The 20,217-nt window shown below is 39.5% G+C and overlaps 1 protein-coding gene across 1 annotated transcript; it reads right to left on the bottom strand.

Annotated features, from left to right (window-relative positions):
- Nucleotides 1–10,263: 10,263 nt before the first annotated feature.
- LOC117832226 (protein FAM104A) lies at nt 10,264–19,355 on the bottom strand. The gene is made up of 3 exons (XM_034711267.1): nt 18,776–19,355; nt 18,436–18,553; nt 10,264–12,361 (listed from the first exon to the last, which is right to left on the bottom strand). The coding sequence occupies exons 1-3, from the start codon at nt 18,790–18,792 to the stop codon at nt 12,140–12,142; spliced, it is 357 nt and encodes a 118-aa protein (XP_034567158.1). The 5' UTR covers nt 18,793–19,355; the 3' UTR covers nt 10,264–12,139.
- Between the last annotated feature and the right edge of the window lie 862 nt (nt 19,356–20,217).

The raw sequence follows: 20,217 nt of genomic DNA on the forward strand, positions 1-20,217 counted from the left end.
GAACAGGAGAGTCAGGGTCTACTCTCTGCATGTTCGCGGCTGCTTTCATTGTGTGTGCATTCGTGTGTGCTCTAATGTATTTGTGTGTGTATGTGTGTGTTGAAAAGTGCACTATTGAATGACTACATTCAACAGAGCACAGAGCTCTTTAAATGCCAATGAAAATAAAGAGAGGGAAATTGTAGGCACTCTAAAGCAACAGGGAAAAAACCAACAGAGCGAGACAGAGAAAGCAAAACCTTGCAGTGCCAAGAGAGACTTCATAAGGTTTAGCAGCCCTCCACTCAAATATATGGGGGCAATAAATCCTACACTTAATGTCCTTTGGGCTCCACTTTTTATAGGTGGTGACAATGACAGTGAGTGACTTCTTTTAAAAAAAATGTTAATCAACACGGCAAGTTTTAACAAGGCTGTCTGGACAAACTCCAGGGTTTACTTTTTTTTCCGAAACTCCCATTCCAGTAATGAAAGCTGACATTACGCTCTGTTGCAAAAATATTATGTTTCCATTGAAGTTTGGAAGAAGTAAATCATTACATGGGCTGCAAAAAAGGCCAAAACATGATACTAGACTGTTAGGAAGGCCACACCTGATGAAAGAACGTAATTTATGTTTACTTTTGGTATAACTTCTACAGCTCCAAAAGACAAGATATAATGTGTTTACCTGGGAGAAGAAGGGGTTACAGTGGGTAGGTTTTGTCACTGCTTGAAGGCACCAGGTTGTTACCTCCTGTTTTAAGTCTCTGTGAAGGTAGGCATGCTGTTAGCTATAGCTGGCCATTTATTTAAAATACACATTTGACAACAGTTTTAACTTCTACTCAACTATCCACTGGAGAGCAGAAAAAGGTTTATCTCAAATGTCAAACAATCCATAACCCTCCCATAAGGTCAAAGGACTCTAAAGTGACTTACTGTAAAAACAATGATAAAGAATAAGATTGATATGCAGAAGTATTGTAACCCTTTTTTTTTTTTAAATATAAGCCATGCTACAATACAAAACATTATATTAAATAAATAAATACATATTTTAAAAAAAACAATTAAATACATGTTCCAATAAATATTTAAATATATAAATGAAAGTAGTATGAAAAGAAGATCTGTACTCCATTCATTTGCCCCCACAACAAATGCACTCTTCTTCTTCTGTTTATTTTAAATGGCTGTTGGCAAAGAACCTTTTGGCGCCACCAACTGAAATAGAGTCTGGATCGTGTTTTGCTGGCTTTCAACTGTCTCTCAAAAATAAATAAACCGACTAAAATAACATTAACAACAATATAATTTAAGCGACAAAAATGCATCTTCTATCTTCCAAAGTAGTCCTTTTCAATTATTTCCACAAAAACTACAACACTTGTCATCAGAATTTCTTTATAAAATATTAATTAAATCCAAATGCACACTTTGGTATGAGCCACATCTTTACAATAGTGGGTGATGGTGCTCATGGGAAATGCTGTCCTCAACCCAGAGAACACTTTCCATTTCCTCCAAAGGGGTCCATGAACATGAAACTTTTCACTGAGCCTTCAATGTGTAACATTGGTTACATTTGTGGAACTTTCACTACAAGGTGCATCATTTGCTGGTGAAATGAAGTCACACAAAGTAACAATATGTTCATAGAATAGCTAAAATAAGATTAAAAAACTAAGAAAAAAAAAAGTAAAGGTATTCGTCCCAAGTTAACCAAGCACTCATTACAAATCCTCCATAAGCCTTTTCTGTGTCACATAGAGGCAGAAAAGATTAGCATGGTAAAAACATAGCTAAGGTAAAATTATTAATGAAATGCAAATAGCTCTGAAATGGTTTCAAATTCTAGTCCTTTAAGTGTGTTTCATTGTGTTTTAGTAAGGCTCAACCATTCAGGCTTTGTGGATGAAATAGCTTGTCTTTGTGTATTTTGTTCATGGGAACTTGTTTCCCTTCTGGTTTGATGAATACTTGTGTTTTTACTCCCACTACTTTGTAATTCACCCATTGACAAGCATACACTATCGTTCACTGTGGCATTGAGGTGTTTTAACAGTCATATGCATGCCCAAACAATACCCTGTCCAAGGATTACTCAGTGTTTTCTTAGGAGAGTCGGTTTGTTTTCTCTATTTTGTCCATATATCCATGACTCCGTGTAACCCAGCTCTGTGAAGTCAGCCTTTTTTCTCTCTGTTTCTGCCTGTTCACAGTCGGTCTTGATGGCTCATCAACTTGTCATGGCCTTCCAGCTTTTACAGCATTCCGGTTTTTATGCCCCAAGAGGTGTTTCTTTTTCCATTGGTGCACCACGACTGCGTTGTAAAATAAGCACGAGTAAACTGAAGGTGCGTTTAAGGCTTGGTATGTTGTGTTGATCCCGGAAAAGTTATATCTTCCTTCAGAGCATGATGCCACTTTAGGCATTGGTCTTCCTTTAACAGAGGAACAGTAGGAGGTTTCTGTCTTTGAAAGTCTGCTTTGAGGTGTTGTGTGAAAACAAAGAGACTCGTGCAACACAAGAGAAGGCTGTGTGGGAGAGAAGAGGAGAAGGGGAAAGAAGAAGAAAGTTTGCTTGCTCTGGCCTTGGTTTCATGTTCAACAGAGGAGTGATCATCTGTGTTGAGAGGAGGAGAGAGGGATGGTGACTTAGTGACTACAAGCCCAACAGACATGATAGATGCCTTTAATAACCTCTGGCTGCTTTTTTAGAGCCCTCCAGGATTTGTTGTTAATAAGATCCAGGTCTTATTATGATGACCACCCCTTTCATCGCCTCCCACATCGTGCTGGGCGTCAGTCCAGACAGTCAAAATAAACAAAATGTCAAAAGCCCCCTGTATGTGTGCTGATGTGGCACTTGTTGATGGTGCCACCATGTCTCAGTCCTGACCAAGGAGCATGTGGCTACACAAAAGTCAGCAGTAAACATCCTGCTCGTAGATCACCTGTTGAATCAGCTTGAATGTGCGCCTGAAAGCCCTGTGGCCACCAACCTAACATCAGCAGATTACAAGGTAGATTGCAGAAGCATGTTTAGGCAAATGGCATTTGATGGTTTTAATAAGCATTTCCATTACGAAAAGGAAGGAGGAAGAGGAGGTCATTGGGAATACATGTAGGACCACGGGAGCAATAAGAACTCCTGCTCATCACTGCTGGAAAACAAAATGAGAACAATTTTATTGTACTCCCATTCCTTTTGAAATAACAATCACAAACACTCAGTCCTTTAGTGTGTCTAAGTAGCTCCAAGCTCTATCACAAGCATAGATTTGGTGAGGGCCCATGTTTTATTAATTTGCAGATGAGCTCAGCTATTGATGGCGTTGGCCGCCCATGGGTTCAATTAGGATAATACAGGGAGAGGGGCAGATTATGGTCGGCTATTTAAGTGAGGGTATATCTCTTCCTGACAGTTATAGTCCAAATGCAACAAATTGCACCTTGGTGGCTGTGAGCGGCGCCATATCAGTCCTACAGTGATGAAACATGCCTGTGTGGCAGGTCAGCCGTGTGGAGACGACACCGGGCTGTGTGAGCCATGTAGCCTCTCTCCAAGCTAACAACACAGGCCTGAGTGCAGCCCTTTCCCATTCAGCTAATAGGGGCCATTTAGAAAACAGCGGTCTATACAGTGGTGCGCTGAGTGCATGCTCTACCCAGCCAAGCCTAAACAGTCCCACTTAGCACAACTCTCTCTAAACTATTGCACTTTTTTCGCTGGCACTCTGGGTTGAAAGCCAGCAAGCGTTGACAGCTGGGGAGGGCAAAAGTGACCACATCTCATTTTACAGATGAAAGAAGGTAAATTATCATAGGGTTGTACAAATTTCAACATCCCATTCATATCCCTATAACAACGTGACAGATCAACAAATTACAATATCTTGTGATTTGTAATAGAGGTGTGCATGTCATTACACCAAGCTTTACTTACAGATTCTACTTAAAAATGCAGAATCTGTAGAAAGGGACACGATTTTGAGTCTTGGAAGCGTTCTTTTTTCTGCATATAGTCTGCAAAGTATTGTCCACCAGTAGGGTTGAACCCTTCGAAGGGCGCATTTCATAGCTATTGCATCAAAGCAGTGCGACAAAGCCCATCCCATTTCAAGGCTTCCTCGAATGAGACCGACAAATGTGTCATACTTTTTCCAGGCCACATAGGAGTCATCAGATGCATCCTTTGTGGCCCAACATGTCCCTTGATTCCTTGCACACCAGTTCAAATTAGATGGGGACCTCTCAAGCGGCCAAGTAATACACACTTTTTAATGTGATGAACTGGTTTTATCTCAGTCAAAAAGCTGGCTATAAAAGTGTTAAAAAAAGGATGAGGCATTTAAACTTCAAATTATCTTTAACAACTCAAGGTGCATTTCGATCAAGAGTTCTGGGGTCTTTTAGCCCCCAAAACTACTTCACCCTGAACTAAAAGGTTCAGTGCCCCCCATTGTTGTCATTTTTTTAATTAAACTTTGAAAAACCCTCAGGTTGGTACACTCCACAGCAGAACAGATTCCTGTGGCAGGCATGCATGGCTTTAGAAAGTTCAATGATTCTTTTGTCAGTTAAATTGTCTCTCGCGGTTCCTCCTCTATCTGGTACATAACACTGCAGTTGGCCCCTATTTGTCAACAGAGCTGTCAATCAATCATCTATTTAAAATCAAATAACTAATTCAAACTAAACTTCTCAGAAAAATGAACACTTGGACATAAATCATTATTGTGATAACTAACTTTAATGACAAAAAACATGTTTGAGAACATTTTATTTGACATTTTTATTTGTTAACATGAGGCAGGTGGGGTATATGGTCCGTACTGCTGCCAGTCAATTAGGGGGAGCTCTACATCTTCTGGCTCCACAGTATATGAACACTTATGGAGCCCATTCTGAAATACAGTGGTTACGTGATGTTAGTTATGCTAGCAAGTTCCAGTGCAGCTTTCGAGGTTGCTAGGCACCATGTACAGCCAGCCCATGAAGACTAGGTCTTTTGTGGGCAGGGTCCTTCGAAGGATGCTTTTCCTGAATTGCGACACAGCTTGGAAAGCAAAAGAGGTGGAAAACTATTGGATAAATTGCAATTCTGGTCTCGAATAGTAGCCATTAGACAATATTCTATCTTTGATTAGTCTCTGTAAACAGACATGCAAATCATGAAAACACGGCTAACAATCTGCTCTTTGACTCCAACTCTATTTTTGCTATTTGAGTTGCAAGTCTGACTGTAAAATAGAGATGTGCGAATTTTGTTCCCTAAAGAGTTAAATGTTGTCCCCCCTTGCTAGTCGGCTGTCAGTTAAACAAGTTATTAATATTTTCTCTAATTCTGACTAGAAATGCCAATCTCAGTCTTTGTCTAAGCTGTAACCAAACCAATAGTCAGAGCTATTTCAATAAAGCTATAATGCTCTGCTGCCCTGATGTAAATAAACACAGATGACATACGGCAAATCGTAGAACAGCGCTGTTTGGCAGTATTTGGAAGTAGATAATGGAGATAAAATTGTATGTATGCTGTATCTTGTCAAACTACATAACCAGCACAGTCATGCAGACGTTAACCTGCAAGGAGGACTAAAGGCTGGTGGTGGTAGTACTGCTAACTATAGCCACACTAAGGAAACCAATTCAACGTTCCAGAATGTCATTGCGTGTTTTCTGAGAAATTTCTTCCCATTAGATTAATCGGCTTGTTGGAATTTAAATTTCCTGTTGAACCACTTAGAAAGGAGTAGATTTGGAACATCCCAATTGTAAAAAATGGCATTGCATGCAAGTAGTTTATTGGTAATGGCTGGCTACACTAGAAGCCTGGAAAATATGGCTGTAGCTCTCAGGGGCTACATCATCAACGGATGATAGCTGATTGGTTCTGACATTGAGTCTGATGTTGTAGTTTTCACATCTGAGCAGAAGAGTCAAATAGCTAATGACTGTTTTATTATATGCTATATATTAGGGTTATAATAGCAACATAACTAAACCTCTGTCACAACTTTTGGCATGTTAACAATAGTTAAAAATCAAGCCAGTTCCTGAGGAGCAGTTCCGTGTCTACAAATGTAATTGCAATACTGTATGGATATTCTCTTACAACCCCACTAAGAAGACACCATAAAAGGAGTGATGGTTGTGGCCTGCATGGGGGACTGAAACTGTTCACAGCCCCGCTCTCTGAGATCGAGGTAGAACATTTATGATGATTGATCGGGGCCTTGACTGTAACTTCGCTGTGCAGTGAAAAAGTCTACTGTACATTGTCTCTGGATCACATTGTGTGAAATTGAATAGGGAGGCCATAAAGTGGAACCGGAGACACTGACCCAAGCCTGCCCAGCCTGTCGCTTGTCTTTTACTTTTCTGTTCTGTCCGTTTAAACCATTAAAACTTGCAGACTGTCCATAAAGAGTGTTTTCTCTCTTTTGTTTAGGGAAATGACGACTGTGTCCCTGCTGCGTTGGGGCAGCATGTTTAGGCTACAGTCAGTGAGATAACCCAGTCCTCCTCTCCACACCCTGACAGGAACAGTTAAGGAGAGAGTGAGCACTTAGAGAGGATGAAGAAGAAGATGATTCTTGGTTTTTGTATGTACTTATAAGCAGGTCGTTTAATTCTAAGTGCTGGGCCCTCATATGCATTTTGTAGTCTTATAACCTCTGCCCTCGACTTGACTCAGCTGACTCGCTCTGCTACCAGAGCAAACACAGAAAGTCTTACTGTACTTCACATATCCTGAACTTCTAAATATAATTCTGTATGAATGAACAGTTTGCATAAAAAATAGAATCAATCCATCTTAATTCCTGACCTGTGAAGTACTTTATCATCCTGACCCACTAACCCCTTCTCTCTCCTTGCTCGCCTGCCACGGCTTTTCCTATTCCCCACTCCAGCCAGGAAGGGGCAATAGGGCACCGCTAATGTGCTTGGTGGGTCATTAATTCTTCGGATGGCCATGGGGGCAGCGGAGCAGACGAGCTTTGTTGTTTGATGTTGGGCGAAATGGTGGTGGGGAGGCAAAGCAGATGTTTGTGTTGGCTGGCGAGGGAAAGCAGTACACTTGATGCCAATCCAATCACCATCTCATGCTAAGCAACAGCTGCCCAAATACATTTCAGCTAAAGTCTGGCAAAGAGAGGCAAGGGTGACCAGATCAGCTTTAGCTCACTTTGGCCCTAACATAATTTATGGTTTGAATATACCACTTACTCTAAGGACTGACCTGTGACCAGTTTTCATTTTTCCAAAATAAACTCACATAAGTGAGATTAGGGGGAGATTTTTCATGCACAGATCCTGCATCTGAAGGTGAGCTGGACACTGATGAAAATATAACATGTGGGAGTTATTCCTGTATGTGTAGAGCACATTTATAGTTTCGTTGCTTTTTTGTCTTTGTGGAAAAATGGGAATCTAAGAGGACACAAAGAAACCAAAGACTAACTCATTTGTTTTTTCTCTGGCCATGATAAAAATATAACAATGTATGCGCATACATAGACCCCAGAACAAGGACAGTTCATTTAACTCTCTCCAGCTTCTCCACTCAACTGATGTGAGCCATTCATCACCGCCTACCTTCATAACTGTGTGCTGCACAGAAAAGACAGTGTGTGTGTGTGTGAGAGAGAGAGAGAGAGAGAGAGAGAGAGAGAGAGAGAGAGAGAGAGAGAGAGAGAGAGAGAGAGAGAGAGAGAGAGAGAGAGAGAGAGAGAGATTAAAGATAATTATCTTCTACGTAGCTCACGTTTTGATCCTGTTGTAGAAATCCCCCAGCATGTATACGGTTCAGACGAGAAGTACAGTTTGTGTCACGCTGACAGTGTGCTGCCCTCTGCTGCTCTTTCCATGAACATCTGGACACAGAGTACTTGCTATTAGAGTAACTAAGTGCTTGTATGAATAACTTCTTAGAAATTGTTTTATCATTCAATTGGGGTATTCAGTTACTGAATGCATTTAGATTGTTGTAAAACTTTTGATCTTTTTTAACACTCCATACATGCAGCCTTTGTTTTGATCACACATTGTCTCTTCTAAACACAGATCTGTGCAGTTTTTTTAATCTGTCACCTGAACAATACAACATGAATATTAAAAGAGTCTCATTAGGTACTCTGAAATCATCTTTAAATTATTTCTAAAAGCTTCAATGTTTTTCCGAAACAGAAATTTGAAATATCACCAAGAAAATATTTATCCAAGCTGCTGCTAATTGCATCCTCACCACCTTAATTACACAGCACTTGCTCAGCTCTAATGTGATGTTTCTGCTCCAAGATACAAAAGGCCGTTCAAAAGCCTCACATCCTCAGATGAAAGGGTTACTTTCGTCTCACTAATTGTTCCTATCTATAAGTTGCCGCCTTTCAAGATAATGAGAAGGCGTGCTTCCGTGCAAAGAAAGAGCAACGTCGCTACAGTGCAGGAAGGTTTCTAATCCTGAATTATCATTGCCCTATTCGTCATATCTGACTCCGTAGAGGTGGATCAGGAATCAAAGGAGGCAAGTAATGAGGACCTGTGGTAGCCAGCAAGGTAACCGTAGTTACGTGTGGTGCATTAATGTATGTAATCTGTTACTGTGTCTGTGACAAGACAAGGACATGTAGTGTGCTAATTAAAGAAACCTTTCAGTGCTCCTCGCTTAGACACAGGTCATACCTCATTAATGATGGTCTCAATGCATGGGGAGTTATTCATTACTGGCCATTCTGTGGAGAAAGAGGAGATAGGAGGATGGAGGGAATCCCTGTTTGCAAATACAGTACACATTCAAGCTTGTAGGTATTTCCTCAAAGAAAAACAGCATAAGTGGAACATGCACATCAACATGTTTAAGATATCTATAAACATTTTTGAAAAGGGCTGAATGCAGCCTGAATATTGTTATACTCTGCAGCAGTGGTGGACAGCAACATAGTCCATTTACTTAAGTACTGTACTTAAGTACATTTTTTGAGAATCTGTACTTTACTTGAGTATTTGTCTTGGGGGGAACTTATTACTTTTACTCCACTACATTTCTATCAGTGTTCTAGTTACTCACTATTTAAGCTTTAAAGTCAGCTGATTAATTTTCTTTTCTGAAATCAGATCCTGTAAGACCATGAACTGTTTGTGTACTTGTGTTTGGTTCGTCTCAGTGGTGTAGCCATACCTCGATTGAGCGTAGCAGCCAAGAAGGATGATGATTCTCTACCTGAGCACCACGGCCATATTTTAAACCCACGTTTGAGGTTTTGAAATAAAGAATGATTGTTTGTATTGTTGTAAATCTCTGATCTGTTTACCACACAAACTTTATGACAGCCGACAAAACATCACCATCTAACCTGAGAAAGCATGTGGAGGTCTGTAGCTAACTCACTTGTTTATTCCAGATGAACATTGTAAACTTGTCTGTGCTTGGAGTAACTTAGTTTATATTTCATGGTATACTTTTTAGATATGAAATCGTGTTTTCTAGATAAACAGAACGGAGCAGAGCAGAATGTACACCCATGCATTATTGACTGCCCTAATGCTTTGTGAATATCCATTTGAGATATTTTAAGAAGTACTTTGAATACTGAAGTATTTTTAAAAGCAAGTACTCCAGGACTTTAACTTAAATAATAATTTGACTGAACAACTTTCACTTGTATTGGAGTAATTTTGACCAGGAGGATCTATACACTTACTCAAGTAATGCACCGTGTACTTTGTCCCCCACTGCTCTGCAGCAGTGTTCATTTCGTTAACGAAATTATGACGATAAATGTTCGTCAGCGACTAATTTTTTCATGATGAGCTAAAGTGCATCACTGATAATAAAAACTCTGACAAACGTGTGCCTGTCACTGCAGGTACATTCAAGGACCGTCGTAAATGTGCAATACAGCCCTTTCATGGCATTTTTCTGTGAATCAAGATGTTACACAAGCAAAAGAGTTAAAGGAGTGTTGCCGATTTTAACACTTGGTTTAAGCCTGTTACCAATATCTGATCGACTACATTCATTACTAAAAGAGTGAAGATGTTTCGGGAAAAATCAAAGACTAAAATGTTTTGAGTTTCCGCAGACTAAAACAAGACTAAAATGTTGAGTTTTTGTTGACTAAAGGGCTGAAAAGACTCAAATGTGAATAAAACTAAAAGGCATTTTCGTCTAAAGACTAAGACTAAATCTAAAATAGCCGCCAAAATTAACAATGCTCTGCAGTGACTGAAGGGACAAGGATCATCACGCCTAATGAATAGAAGTAAAGAATGCTCTTTTTCAAAAACATTAATTTATTTATTAAATGAAGGGGTTTTTACAAGAAAAAATAAATCAATGGCAGGTCAATGTCATGAAAATTACTCAATACAAAAAATATATCACTAAAAAAAATAAACCACATCTTTGAAATGCGTCCGTATCTGATACACCAGTCTGAGAAAAAAAATCAAAATCAACATCCACTCTCAGTCCTGGATTGAGGTCCAACAATGAAACTGCGTGTTCTCTTGGCCAGTGTGTGTACCTGGATGTTCAGTGCACAGGGGACATACGTAGCTACCATTGAGTAGTAGTGCACAGGCAGAAAGCTCACCTGCAGTTAGTGGCTCCAGTCGTATGGCAAACAAAGCCTTTTGGGTTGATTTTGTTCCTCAGGGTGTATTTCAACACCCTCTGGACAGAAAGAACTACATTTCCCACAAGCTAAATGCCACATCAAGCAGGCTTCTATAGGATACCAAGGAGTTCAGGGAACTTACAGATTCTAAATAATTCTCCTGCAATCTCAACATTTTAATTTTGTACTTTTATTACCAGTGATGGAACGAGTCAAATCCTCTGTGAATGCCAGGTGCCATCTCCATAAAGCAAACTCTACCTAACATTACTTTGTGTGCAATGTGACTATGAAGTTAGAATAACATCTAAGACCCACTGCTCTCTTTAAGGGGGACAATCCTAGTCATGGTAAATGGACTCTTCCTTTGGTTGTAGTTGCACCATTTTATAAAAGACTGTAAGCATGTCTGTGTCCTTAAGTGGGCAGCAACATTCGACAACACTGTTGATTGGAAGTGATTACTCCTCATGACACATCTATTGTTGTTCATTGATCACAGAGAGCAGGATCGGTTGTGTCAAGATCACAAGAAAACAACAGATTCTGAGTCTATACCATGATCTGGAAAAAAACGCACACCACTCTCAGGTTGCAGAACATATCAGAGATAAATATCACCGACTGTGAAATATGAAAAAAAAAGCCCCACTTTTATTTGTATCTAAATGAGAACAGCAGTTGATGGAAAATTCCACAAACTGTTCAAAATTCTATTTTGCAGTGTTTTGAAATCTTTCAAAAATGATGACCAGTGCTGAAACCAGTTCTACAGTCTGACACTCCACTACAAGTCGCTGAAATCTAATGATGTGTTTTCAAATACTCTATTTACTAACAAAATAAGGACAGAGAACACGTGGTGCGTCCTTGGCCAAGTTAACACCCAAGGCTTCTATGTGTCCCTAAGAAGGAGTCCCTGTCTGAATATGAAAGCAAATGAACAGTCCGATACAAGAAGTGCAAATCCTCCCTGAGACTGGTCCATGTACTTAACACAGACATCAGATTCAGCATCATACAACCCAAGAACTCCACTAGGAGACTAAACGAGTCACACTGACAGGCCTACAATATATTTGGTGCAATTTCTGCGGATGCAGTAGCACTATTTCATACAACATTTAAGACAACAACACAGGGATTATTCATCATCATCATCATCATCATCATCATCATCATCATCATCATCATCATCATCATCATCATCATCATCATCAGTCACAACGAGGCTCTAGGAGCAGCATGTATACCAAACTGCTCAAACATGAAGTGGATCACACAAAATGTTAAAGTTGATCACACAGTTATTATTGCTAAAACAATTATCATCTTTATTTATCTAATTGATGAACCCCCTCCAGATACCTGACCAGGAGCTGGCCTCCATCCAAAGATATGTAGAGCTGTGAGACATCACAGTAACTGGAGATGGGTGGGAAGAGCTGAGTGAAGTGAATCAGCATGTGATGTTCTAAGCACCTCAGGGACTCGGGTCCTCTGGTGGGCAACGGGGAGACTTAAAGCTGTCATCATGTGTCTCTGATGTGGCCTCTGGTCTGCAGGCTCTGGAAGTGGGCCTGCTTCAGGATGTGGTTGATGTGCTCGTAGGACACCGGGTTTGTAGAGCCGGCCAGTTCTGAGGAGTCGCTGGCGCTGAGGGGACTGCAGGGGCCGACAGCACAGCGACTGCCGCAGCTTCCAGCCGCATGTTCCGGACTGCTGATGCTGCTGCTGCTCTCACTGTTGGATGACTGAAATGTAGACATCTGCATGAGCAATGAGCTAGCTAAATATGACCATCAACATTAAAGGGTAACATGAGTATAATCTTTGGAGATTAACCTGGCTTTCAATTTTAATTTCTTATGATGTTAAATTCAAAGCTGTACAACTAAAAATGCTTGAAGGTAATGTTGCACACTGGCCAAAATTAGCATCTCAAAGGCTTCATTAGCCAGTGAAGCTTCTAAACTTAACCCTCCTGTTACGTTGTGGGTCAAATTGACCCATTTTAAAGTTAAAAATCAAAAAAAAAATGTTAAAAGTATTTTTTCACTATGACACTTCTTCTGCTTGGCTTAATTAGCGTGAACAACATATAAAATGAAAATGGTTCATTTCATTCATTTGCAACCCCCCGCATGCATTCATTACACAGATACTGTTCGTGGGTCAATTTGACCCTGCAGTCAAAGTGGAGGCTAAAAGGGGTCAGAAGTGTCAAATAATAACCGTTTCTTTGCAACTGTGTGACATATTTCACTCCAATCACTTTCCAATGTACATAAAAAAAAGTTTTAACATTCATTTTCATAAAAAACAAGTGAGTTATCCTCATTGAACTATGATCTATGAGAATTAAAGAGCACCATTGCACTAAATATTGATTTAAATGGTCAGTAATGGAGTTAATAATGAGATTTAAAAAATGTTTATTTGGATTTTTTGGGGTTCGGACACTTTCAAATTATTAAATATGCCCTGGGTCAAGTTGACCCAGGAACATTATTGTTGTCCCTGAGAATTGAACATAACTGGAACGGCTTAATAAGGGTGCATAAATAGGGTTCATTGGAGGGATGTGTCCTATCAAAAATGCATTGCAAATACTTGTTTTCCAGCAAAAGAAAAATACTGATACTTCAGCATGTTTTGTGTGCAACTCAAACAGTTGTCAGGTAATTTCTAGTTCTATCTTTAATGAAGGGGAATGATTGTTTCTTTTGTATAACTATTTCTTTTTTTTCTTGTATGTTTGTATAAATATTTCTTGTTTTCTACTTGCATGTTTTTTTTTTTTCTATTTTACTTTTACAAGTTCGAAATAAAGACATCAAATTAAAAATATTAATAGTTTTGCAGAAGAAGGAACAGCTGACTTTGGTTTCTCTCAAAAGTTTGGTAACAGAAATAACCATCTGCCACTGTAGGGACTGGTTCAAGTTACTCACGAGCCAGGGGTCCAAGTCCGAACACTTTATTGTTATACTTAAAGTTAATGTTGTCCCATGGCTAGCACTTGCAGGTGTAACCTTCTGTATGTTTGCACATTCTTCAGTTAGTCTGTCCTGGTGTTAATCTGTGAGAGCGTACCTAGTTAGATTTAAACTCTTAATGCTACTTGTGTTTCAGGTTTAAGAGCAGAGCAGACTAACCAAAGTCATTTATAACAGCAGATAGAAATTTTGGCCTGAATACAAAATCTACTTTTTAGGGATGCACCGAAAATGCGGCCACCGAAAATGTTGGCCTTTTATTACCAAAACAACACGGCCAAAACAGAATGTTGTGATGACGCAAGCAAAAACCACGGCCAGTACGCGCTTGTCTGGATAAGGGCCAACATGTCTGCATCTGTTATTCCTTTAATTGCAGCACTAAAGTGTCTTCTAAGCAAAGAGGTTGAGACGGACCACAAAGTGAAAACAATGAAAAGTATGCTCTTCGAGTCTGTCAGACAGTTTTCACTGAGATCTATTCGGATCCTCTGCCCTTCATCGCAACTGTACTTGATCTGCGTTATAAAGATCATTACTTGGATGTGGGAATAAAGCAGCACGCACGAGAAATTATCCAGTAGGGTGGATGCGAAGAAGTGTACAGCGCAGGAAGGAGGAGAACAGAGCGCAGAAAACAGGACTTGTCTCTCTGAACCAGATGAGGGACATGCACCCTCATTGTCTGATATGTTCAATGAGATCCTTGATTTTAGTGAGGTTAGTACACAGTCATAGACATAAATGCAATGGTAGGGGAGACGGGGACAGTTGGGACAGTTGTAACATTTTGACATTTCTGTCTATGACTTTGAGCTCTTTTAATCCAGTGTGTTCAAACTGCTATACAAACTAGCTTCAAGTGTCTGCTCATAAATGGCCTAGAAAATGCCTGTGCAACACAAACAGAAAATGCATGGCCTAATCCCTACTAATAATTGGCATAATCATTTCTTTGGGTGTTTCGGTTTTCGGCTTTGGGTCCTCATTTTGGGTTTTCGGTTTTGGCCCCAAATTTTTTTTGCGGTGCATCCCTACTACTTTTGAATCATTCTGTTGATGGTTGAACCACCTGACATGAAACTTGTCTCCAAAGGTGTCAAAACCACACACTCATCTTCTCCAGTCTGCGCAATTGCAACTCACTCCTAGCTGAAAAAAAGACTCCAACTAGTCCAGAGTGCAGAGTACAGCAGTTCGGCTTCTAACTGGTTTTAACAGACAACATCAGATCACCTCGATCTTAGCTCTTCCCTTGCTCCCTGTGAGTTTTAGAATTGATTTTAAGATTTTGATGATCAAGTTAAAAGCATGTATGGGTCTGGCTGAACTGTTGGTCACCTTATCTTCTGGTGGGACAGACTCGTTGTTCCAAAATAGAGACTAAATTTAAAGGAGATCATGCTTTTTAACCCCTTAGTCTGCCGGAGGAGATAAGGCGTGCAGACTTTATATCTCTTCTTAAAGGTGACATATCATGCAAAATCAACTTTTTAATGGTTCTCTACCTGAAATATGTGTCCCTGGCATGTCTACAAACCCCCCGAAAATGAAAAAAATCCATTCTGCCCCTGTTTTGATTTCTAAACTTTTCTATAAATGTGTGTGAAACGAGCCGTTTCAGACTTCCGTGTTTTTGTTACGTCACAACAATATCTGGTCTGTCACGGAGTCAGAGCTCGGAGCTTGTTCAGCCCATAGACTGTATAAAATACAACTCAACAAGGGGCTTAGGAGGGAGGCATGCTAGTTGTAGGCTGTCTTAATAAACACAAAGGTCGTTTTTACTCCCCACGTCTGCAGATTTGAAGATCTAGTGGATAACTTTTTATTTTTCATGGAAAAGTGCTAGCGCTAGTTAGCATAGCCACATAGCTACATGTTTGTAGCTGTAGCTGTGTACCAAGACACACGTCTACATACTGCCAAATAAAACAACAAGAAACACTAAATCTGTGACCAATGGTTCAGAAAGGTCCTGCTGCATTTCTGGCAGAGGTCGGTTTTACTCCCCACGTCTGCAGATTTGAAGATCCAGTGGATGATTTTTATTTATCGTGGAAAGTGCTAGCGCTAGTTAGCATAGCCACATAGCTACATGTTTGTAGCTGTAGCTGTAGCTGTGTACCAAGACACACGTCGACATACTGCCAAATAAAACAAGAAGAAACACTAAATCTGTGACCAATGGTTCAGAAAGGTCCTGCTGCATTTCTGGCAGAGGTCGGTTTTACTCCCGACGTCTGCAGATTTGAAGATCTAGTGGATGATTTTTATTTATCGTGGAAAGTGCTAGCGCTAGTTAGCATAGCCACATAGCTACATGTTCGTAGCTGTGTACCAAGACACACGTCGACATACTGATAAATAAAACAACAAGAAACATTAAATCTGTGACCAATGGTTCAGAAAGGTCCTGCTGCAGGCGCCTCTCCGTCAGGATCAGATTCTGGATCAGATTTAGAGGGTTGAAGTAACGCGGGTCTGTGAGCAGCCGTGTATTTTCAGCCAACATGTAAACATTAGATCAACGTGCTGGAGAGCCGAGGGGATAGCCACTTCCTGAGGGGACGTGGTCAAAGAGAAAACAGACCGTTCTGAGCAGGGCTGAAGAAGAGGGTTCTTCAGGCATGCCAAAATCTGATTTCAAAGTGATTCTTTGAGCAGAAACTTTAAAGACATGTTTTGGGGACCTCTTAGACCAATATATATTGATGAAAAAAGCGTGATATGTCACTTTTAAAACTCACTTATAAGCTTGTTTTTGTTTTATGTTGTCTTCCCATTATCTCTCTATGCGCTTGCTTCTTATCATTCCTCTAGTTGCCTTCCCATAATATCAACTCTTTTTATTAAATAATTTAATTGCCTTTATGGCTTTTATTTAACTGCTTTAATTTAGTGTCTTCATTAGTTTTCCCTGCTTCTATTGCCGTTTAAATGTTTGTATCTCTTTATTGTTCTTATTCTCTTTTAATGCTTTTGTTTGTTGTATTGTTTGCTGAGCTTATATATCTTTAAAATGGTTTTGAATATATATTTTCATGGTTTCTAACTCCGTCATAGGCTTTTACATCTTCCTGCTTCTATATTTTTTATTCCTCTATCTCTTAAAGATGCAGTTGGTAGGACTTGGGTAAAAAAAACGGTACATATTTTGTGATGTGTTTGGCAAAAAATCATAACACTCATCAACTGCTATCAATAAATGAGGTATTTTGAGATTATGACAAGATCTCTGTATTTTCCTACGCCTCTGTATCCAGCAATCTGTTAATTCCAATAGCTCCAGTCAGCTCTGACCAATCAGAGCCACCTTCCTGATTGGTCCTTATTGAGCATGCACTACGGTCTGTTTGTGGGCAGGGCTTATAGGAGCAGAGAGGGGGCAGGGTACTCAGGGTTTTTTCGTTGTTGTTTGGGGTCCTTTTTGCTTTTGGGTTCTTATGTTGTTTGGATTATTTAATTGTTTGTGGTTTTCTTTTACTCATCTCACAAATTCATTGTTCCTCAAATCCAAAATATTGAAATGATTCTACCTTGTTGATTTTAAAAATGCAAAAATTGTGTATAAGGCAAGGAAAAATCTCCTTTAAGGAAATATTCAAAGATTGTGCTTTGAAAGAGAGCGGGGATATCACTTACGAGGGAAGTTAAGATAAAAGATGGTGAGTGTTCGGACCACAAGGAAAAGCTTTAGTATTTAAAACTGTGGTGTAAAACTGTGGAACAGACTCAATATGGAGCTACAGAAATGTCTGAACATAATTAAGTTCAAGAAGAGGTATAAAGAATTAATTTTCATGAGGTACAAGGAGGAAGACAAGTGTTGAGAATCATGAGGGGTTTGCTTTTGATTGTAGGTGGAAATATGAAGATAGGTTATGAAAATTTGTTTTGTGGGAATGCTCTTGTGTAATGCCAGAAAATAGTGAATAAAGGGGTTGGATTAGATAAGTTTTAACTTCTTCCTACTCCTTTTTGCACATGTAAAGTAAAATGTTTCAGTGCTTGCTAATAGAAATGATTGATTTTTTTTTGTATAACTATTTATTTTTATTTTTTTTACTTTTTACGTATGTTTTTTTTTCTATTTTACTTTTACATGTTTGAAATAAAGACATCAGATCAAATCAAATTTGACACTCCTACCAATTTACAATGATTGGTAATGTTTAGTAGTTGTGTTTAATTTGCAGTGAGCGAAGCACACAATTAATGTCTACCATCATCTTCAATAAACTTCTACTGCCTAAAAGTGTGAGCAAGACAACTATTTGTCTGATTATTGAACAGGGTTTTTAATAATAATCATAGACTGTATAAAATGTGGACGTAGTATCCGTGACGTCACCCATCTGTTTCTGAAGCGCTGTTTTGAGGCCAGACTACACTCGTCTTTTATTCCAGGCTGTAAACATGTTTATTTCTGCTGTAAAGATTGTCTTTTTTGAATTAGTGTGTATGTGGTTTCTGGTACTTCCTGAGCCAGCCTCAAGCGGATCCTCGATTAACTGCAGTTTTAAACACTTCCGCATTGGACTCATATTTTTAGACCAGAAGTTGCTGCTTGGTTATAACTGACCCGTGTTACAACTGCCCCTGTGTCCCTACTAGTAATTGGCATAATAATTAATTTCGGTGTTTCGGTTTTAGGCCTTGCTTTCCTCATTTTCGGTTTTCAGTTTCGGGCAAGAATTTTCATTTTGGTACATCCCTAATCTTCAATAAACTTCTGCTGCCTAAAAGTGTGAGCAAGTCAACTATTTGTCTGATTCTTGAACGGTTTCTTTAGTAATAAGACAAAGTCTGGTGACAACTGTTTCTACCTCAGAGTCCCAGGCATCCCGGCCTGTCTCAGGGGAAAGAGGATGACCTCTGCTTTGCCTTTTGGCTTGTGGCACCAGGTGGCCGTTCTCCTCATCACCGCCACTGCGCTGTCGTTTCCTGTGAGGGTGTAAGCACATACAAAGACATTTGTTCAAATAACAAAATAGACACGTCATCACACATATATGTATCATTGCTGTTACCCTTGCTGTTCACCTTGCAACTAACTCATTTAGCGTTCAAATGGCTGCTGCTGTCAGTGGAAAATAAAGGCCACGTTAACGCTTCTGAATTCAATACAAACATTAGAATTCGTTGAGTTTTGAAGGCCTTGCTCACCTGTTTTCAGTCAACATATGATGACAATAAATAAGCCTCGACAGGTATCGTTTGTGTCCGTTGAACAAAGCTGGAGGACCCGTCTGCTTGACGGTGTTGACTTGTTTAAGTAGCTTGCTCTCTATTACTCGATGGCCTATCACCCGAGTTAGCAGAATAGCCTTGCTGATTGGCTCATTGTGCTAAACAGGGTATGGTACTTAAATTCATTTTGGCAACACTAAAAGAATAAATTTGTATGCTGTAATGAGCTTCACCGTCACTCGGGGTTATTGCCTTTTATATCGCATAAAGACCGGGCGTTGACTAGCTGGCGTTATGCTAGCTAGGTTAGTGAACAAGACAGTCCCAGTCACGAGCTAATGTCACCACTAGCTACCCCACTTAGCTTCAACTCGCCGTTATATGCCCACAAGATATAAATCTAAAACTCGTTTAGTTTCTTCGACTAAAATCTAGCAACTTCCGAGCCAAAGCCAGGCTGAGTCGCACCTCTTTCGCTTTAAATTAGCAAGCTATGACAGCAGAAGCTACAACCACTAGCAATCGCGGCAGTTATGTTTACATGATACTGCGGCTGCGCGAAGACTAGTCATGGTGCTTTCAGGTGTAATCGGAAAACTAATAAAGTTACGTAAATAGGATCCGAAGTAGTTTTCTGTGGCATTATATGTACAATATTAAGAGTAGTCATAGTCATAGGGACAAATGCTAACAATCTAAGTGATAAATCGTTGTCAGTTCGTGGCCCGTGTTTCAGACGCCAGCTAGTTTGAAAATGAAAGATAGAATATACGAGTACCTATGAAGGCAGCATAACATTACACTTACCTACACTGTACATTTATTACGGAAGAGGATAAGGGCCACTGGAAAAAATAAATAATTAAGGTCATTTTTAAAAAATATATTATTATGAGAAAAACAAAAATCAGAATTCTGGGGTTAAAGTCAGAATTCTGAGATTAAAGTCCGAATTCTGACTTTTTTCTTATGCTTTTTCTCAGGACTCTGACTTTAATCTCAGAATTCTGACTTTAATCATTTTGACTTTAATCTCAGAGTTCTGACATTTTCCTCAGAATAATAATAATAATAATAATACAAATAAAATTGACCTAATTTTTGTATTTCTTTGGTGGACCTAATCCTCTTCCGTACATTTATAGTAGTAAATCACTGTTTGGCGTTTTAGAACCATAGACTGTAAATAAAAAGTTTAGAACAGACTCAAACCTACAAGTTAATCAAGTGTTGTATATTTTATAAAACGTTATTGGTATACACTGGAAAAACACAAGCATGTGGCTAGATATGAATTTCATAACCCCACAAAGATATCGTTGTTTACTTTGGATCTGCATTACTCGGCATGTTTTCGCTGATCGTTATTTTGATCGAAGGGTTTGAATATGCTTGTCGAACTGTGCCAACAATAAAAA

The sequence above is a fragment of the Notolabrus celidotus genome, chromosome 20, assembly GCF_009762535.1.
Source record: "Notolabrus celidotus isolate fNotCel1 chromosome 20, fNotCel1.pri, whole genome shotgun sequence".
NCBI classification, from domain to species: domain Eukaryota; kingdom Metazoa; phylum Chordata; class Actinopteri; order Labriformes; family Labridae; genus Notolabrus; species Notolabrus celidotus.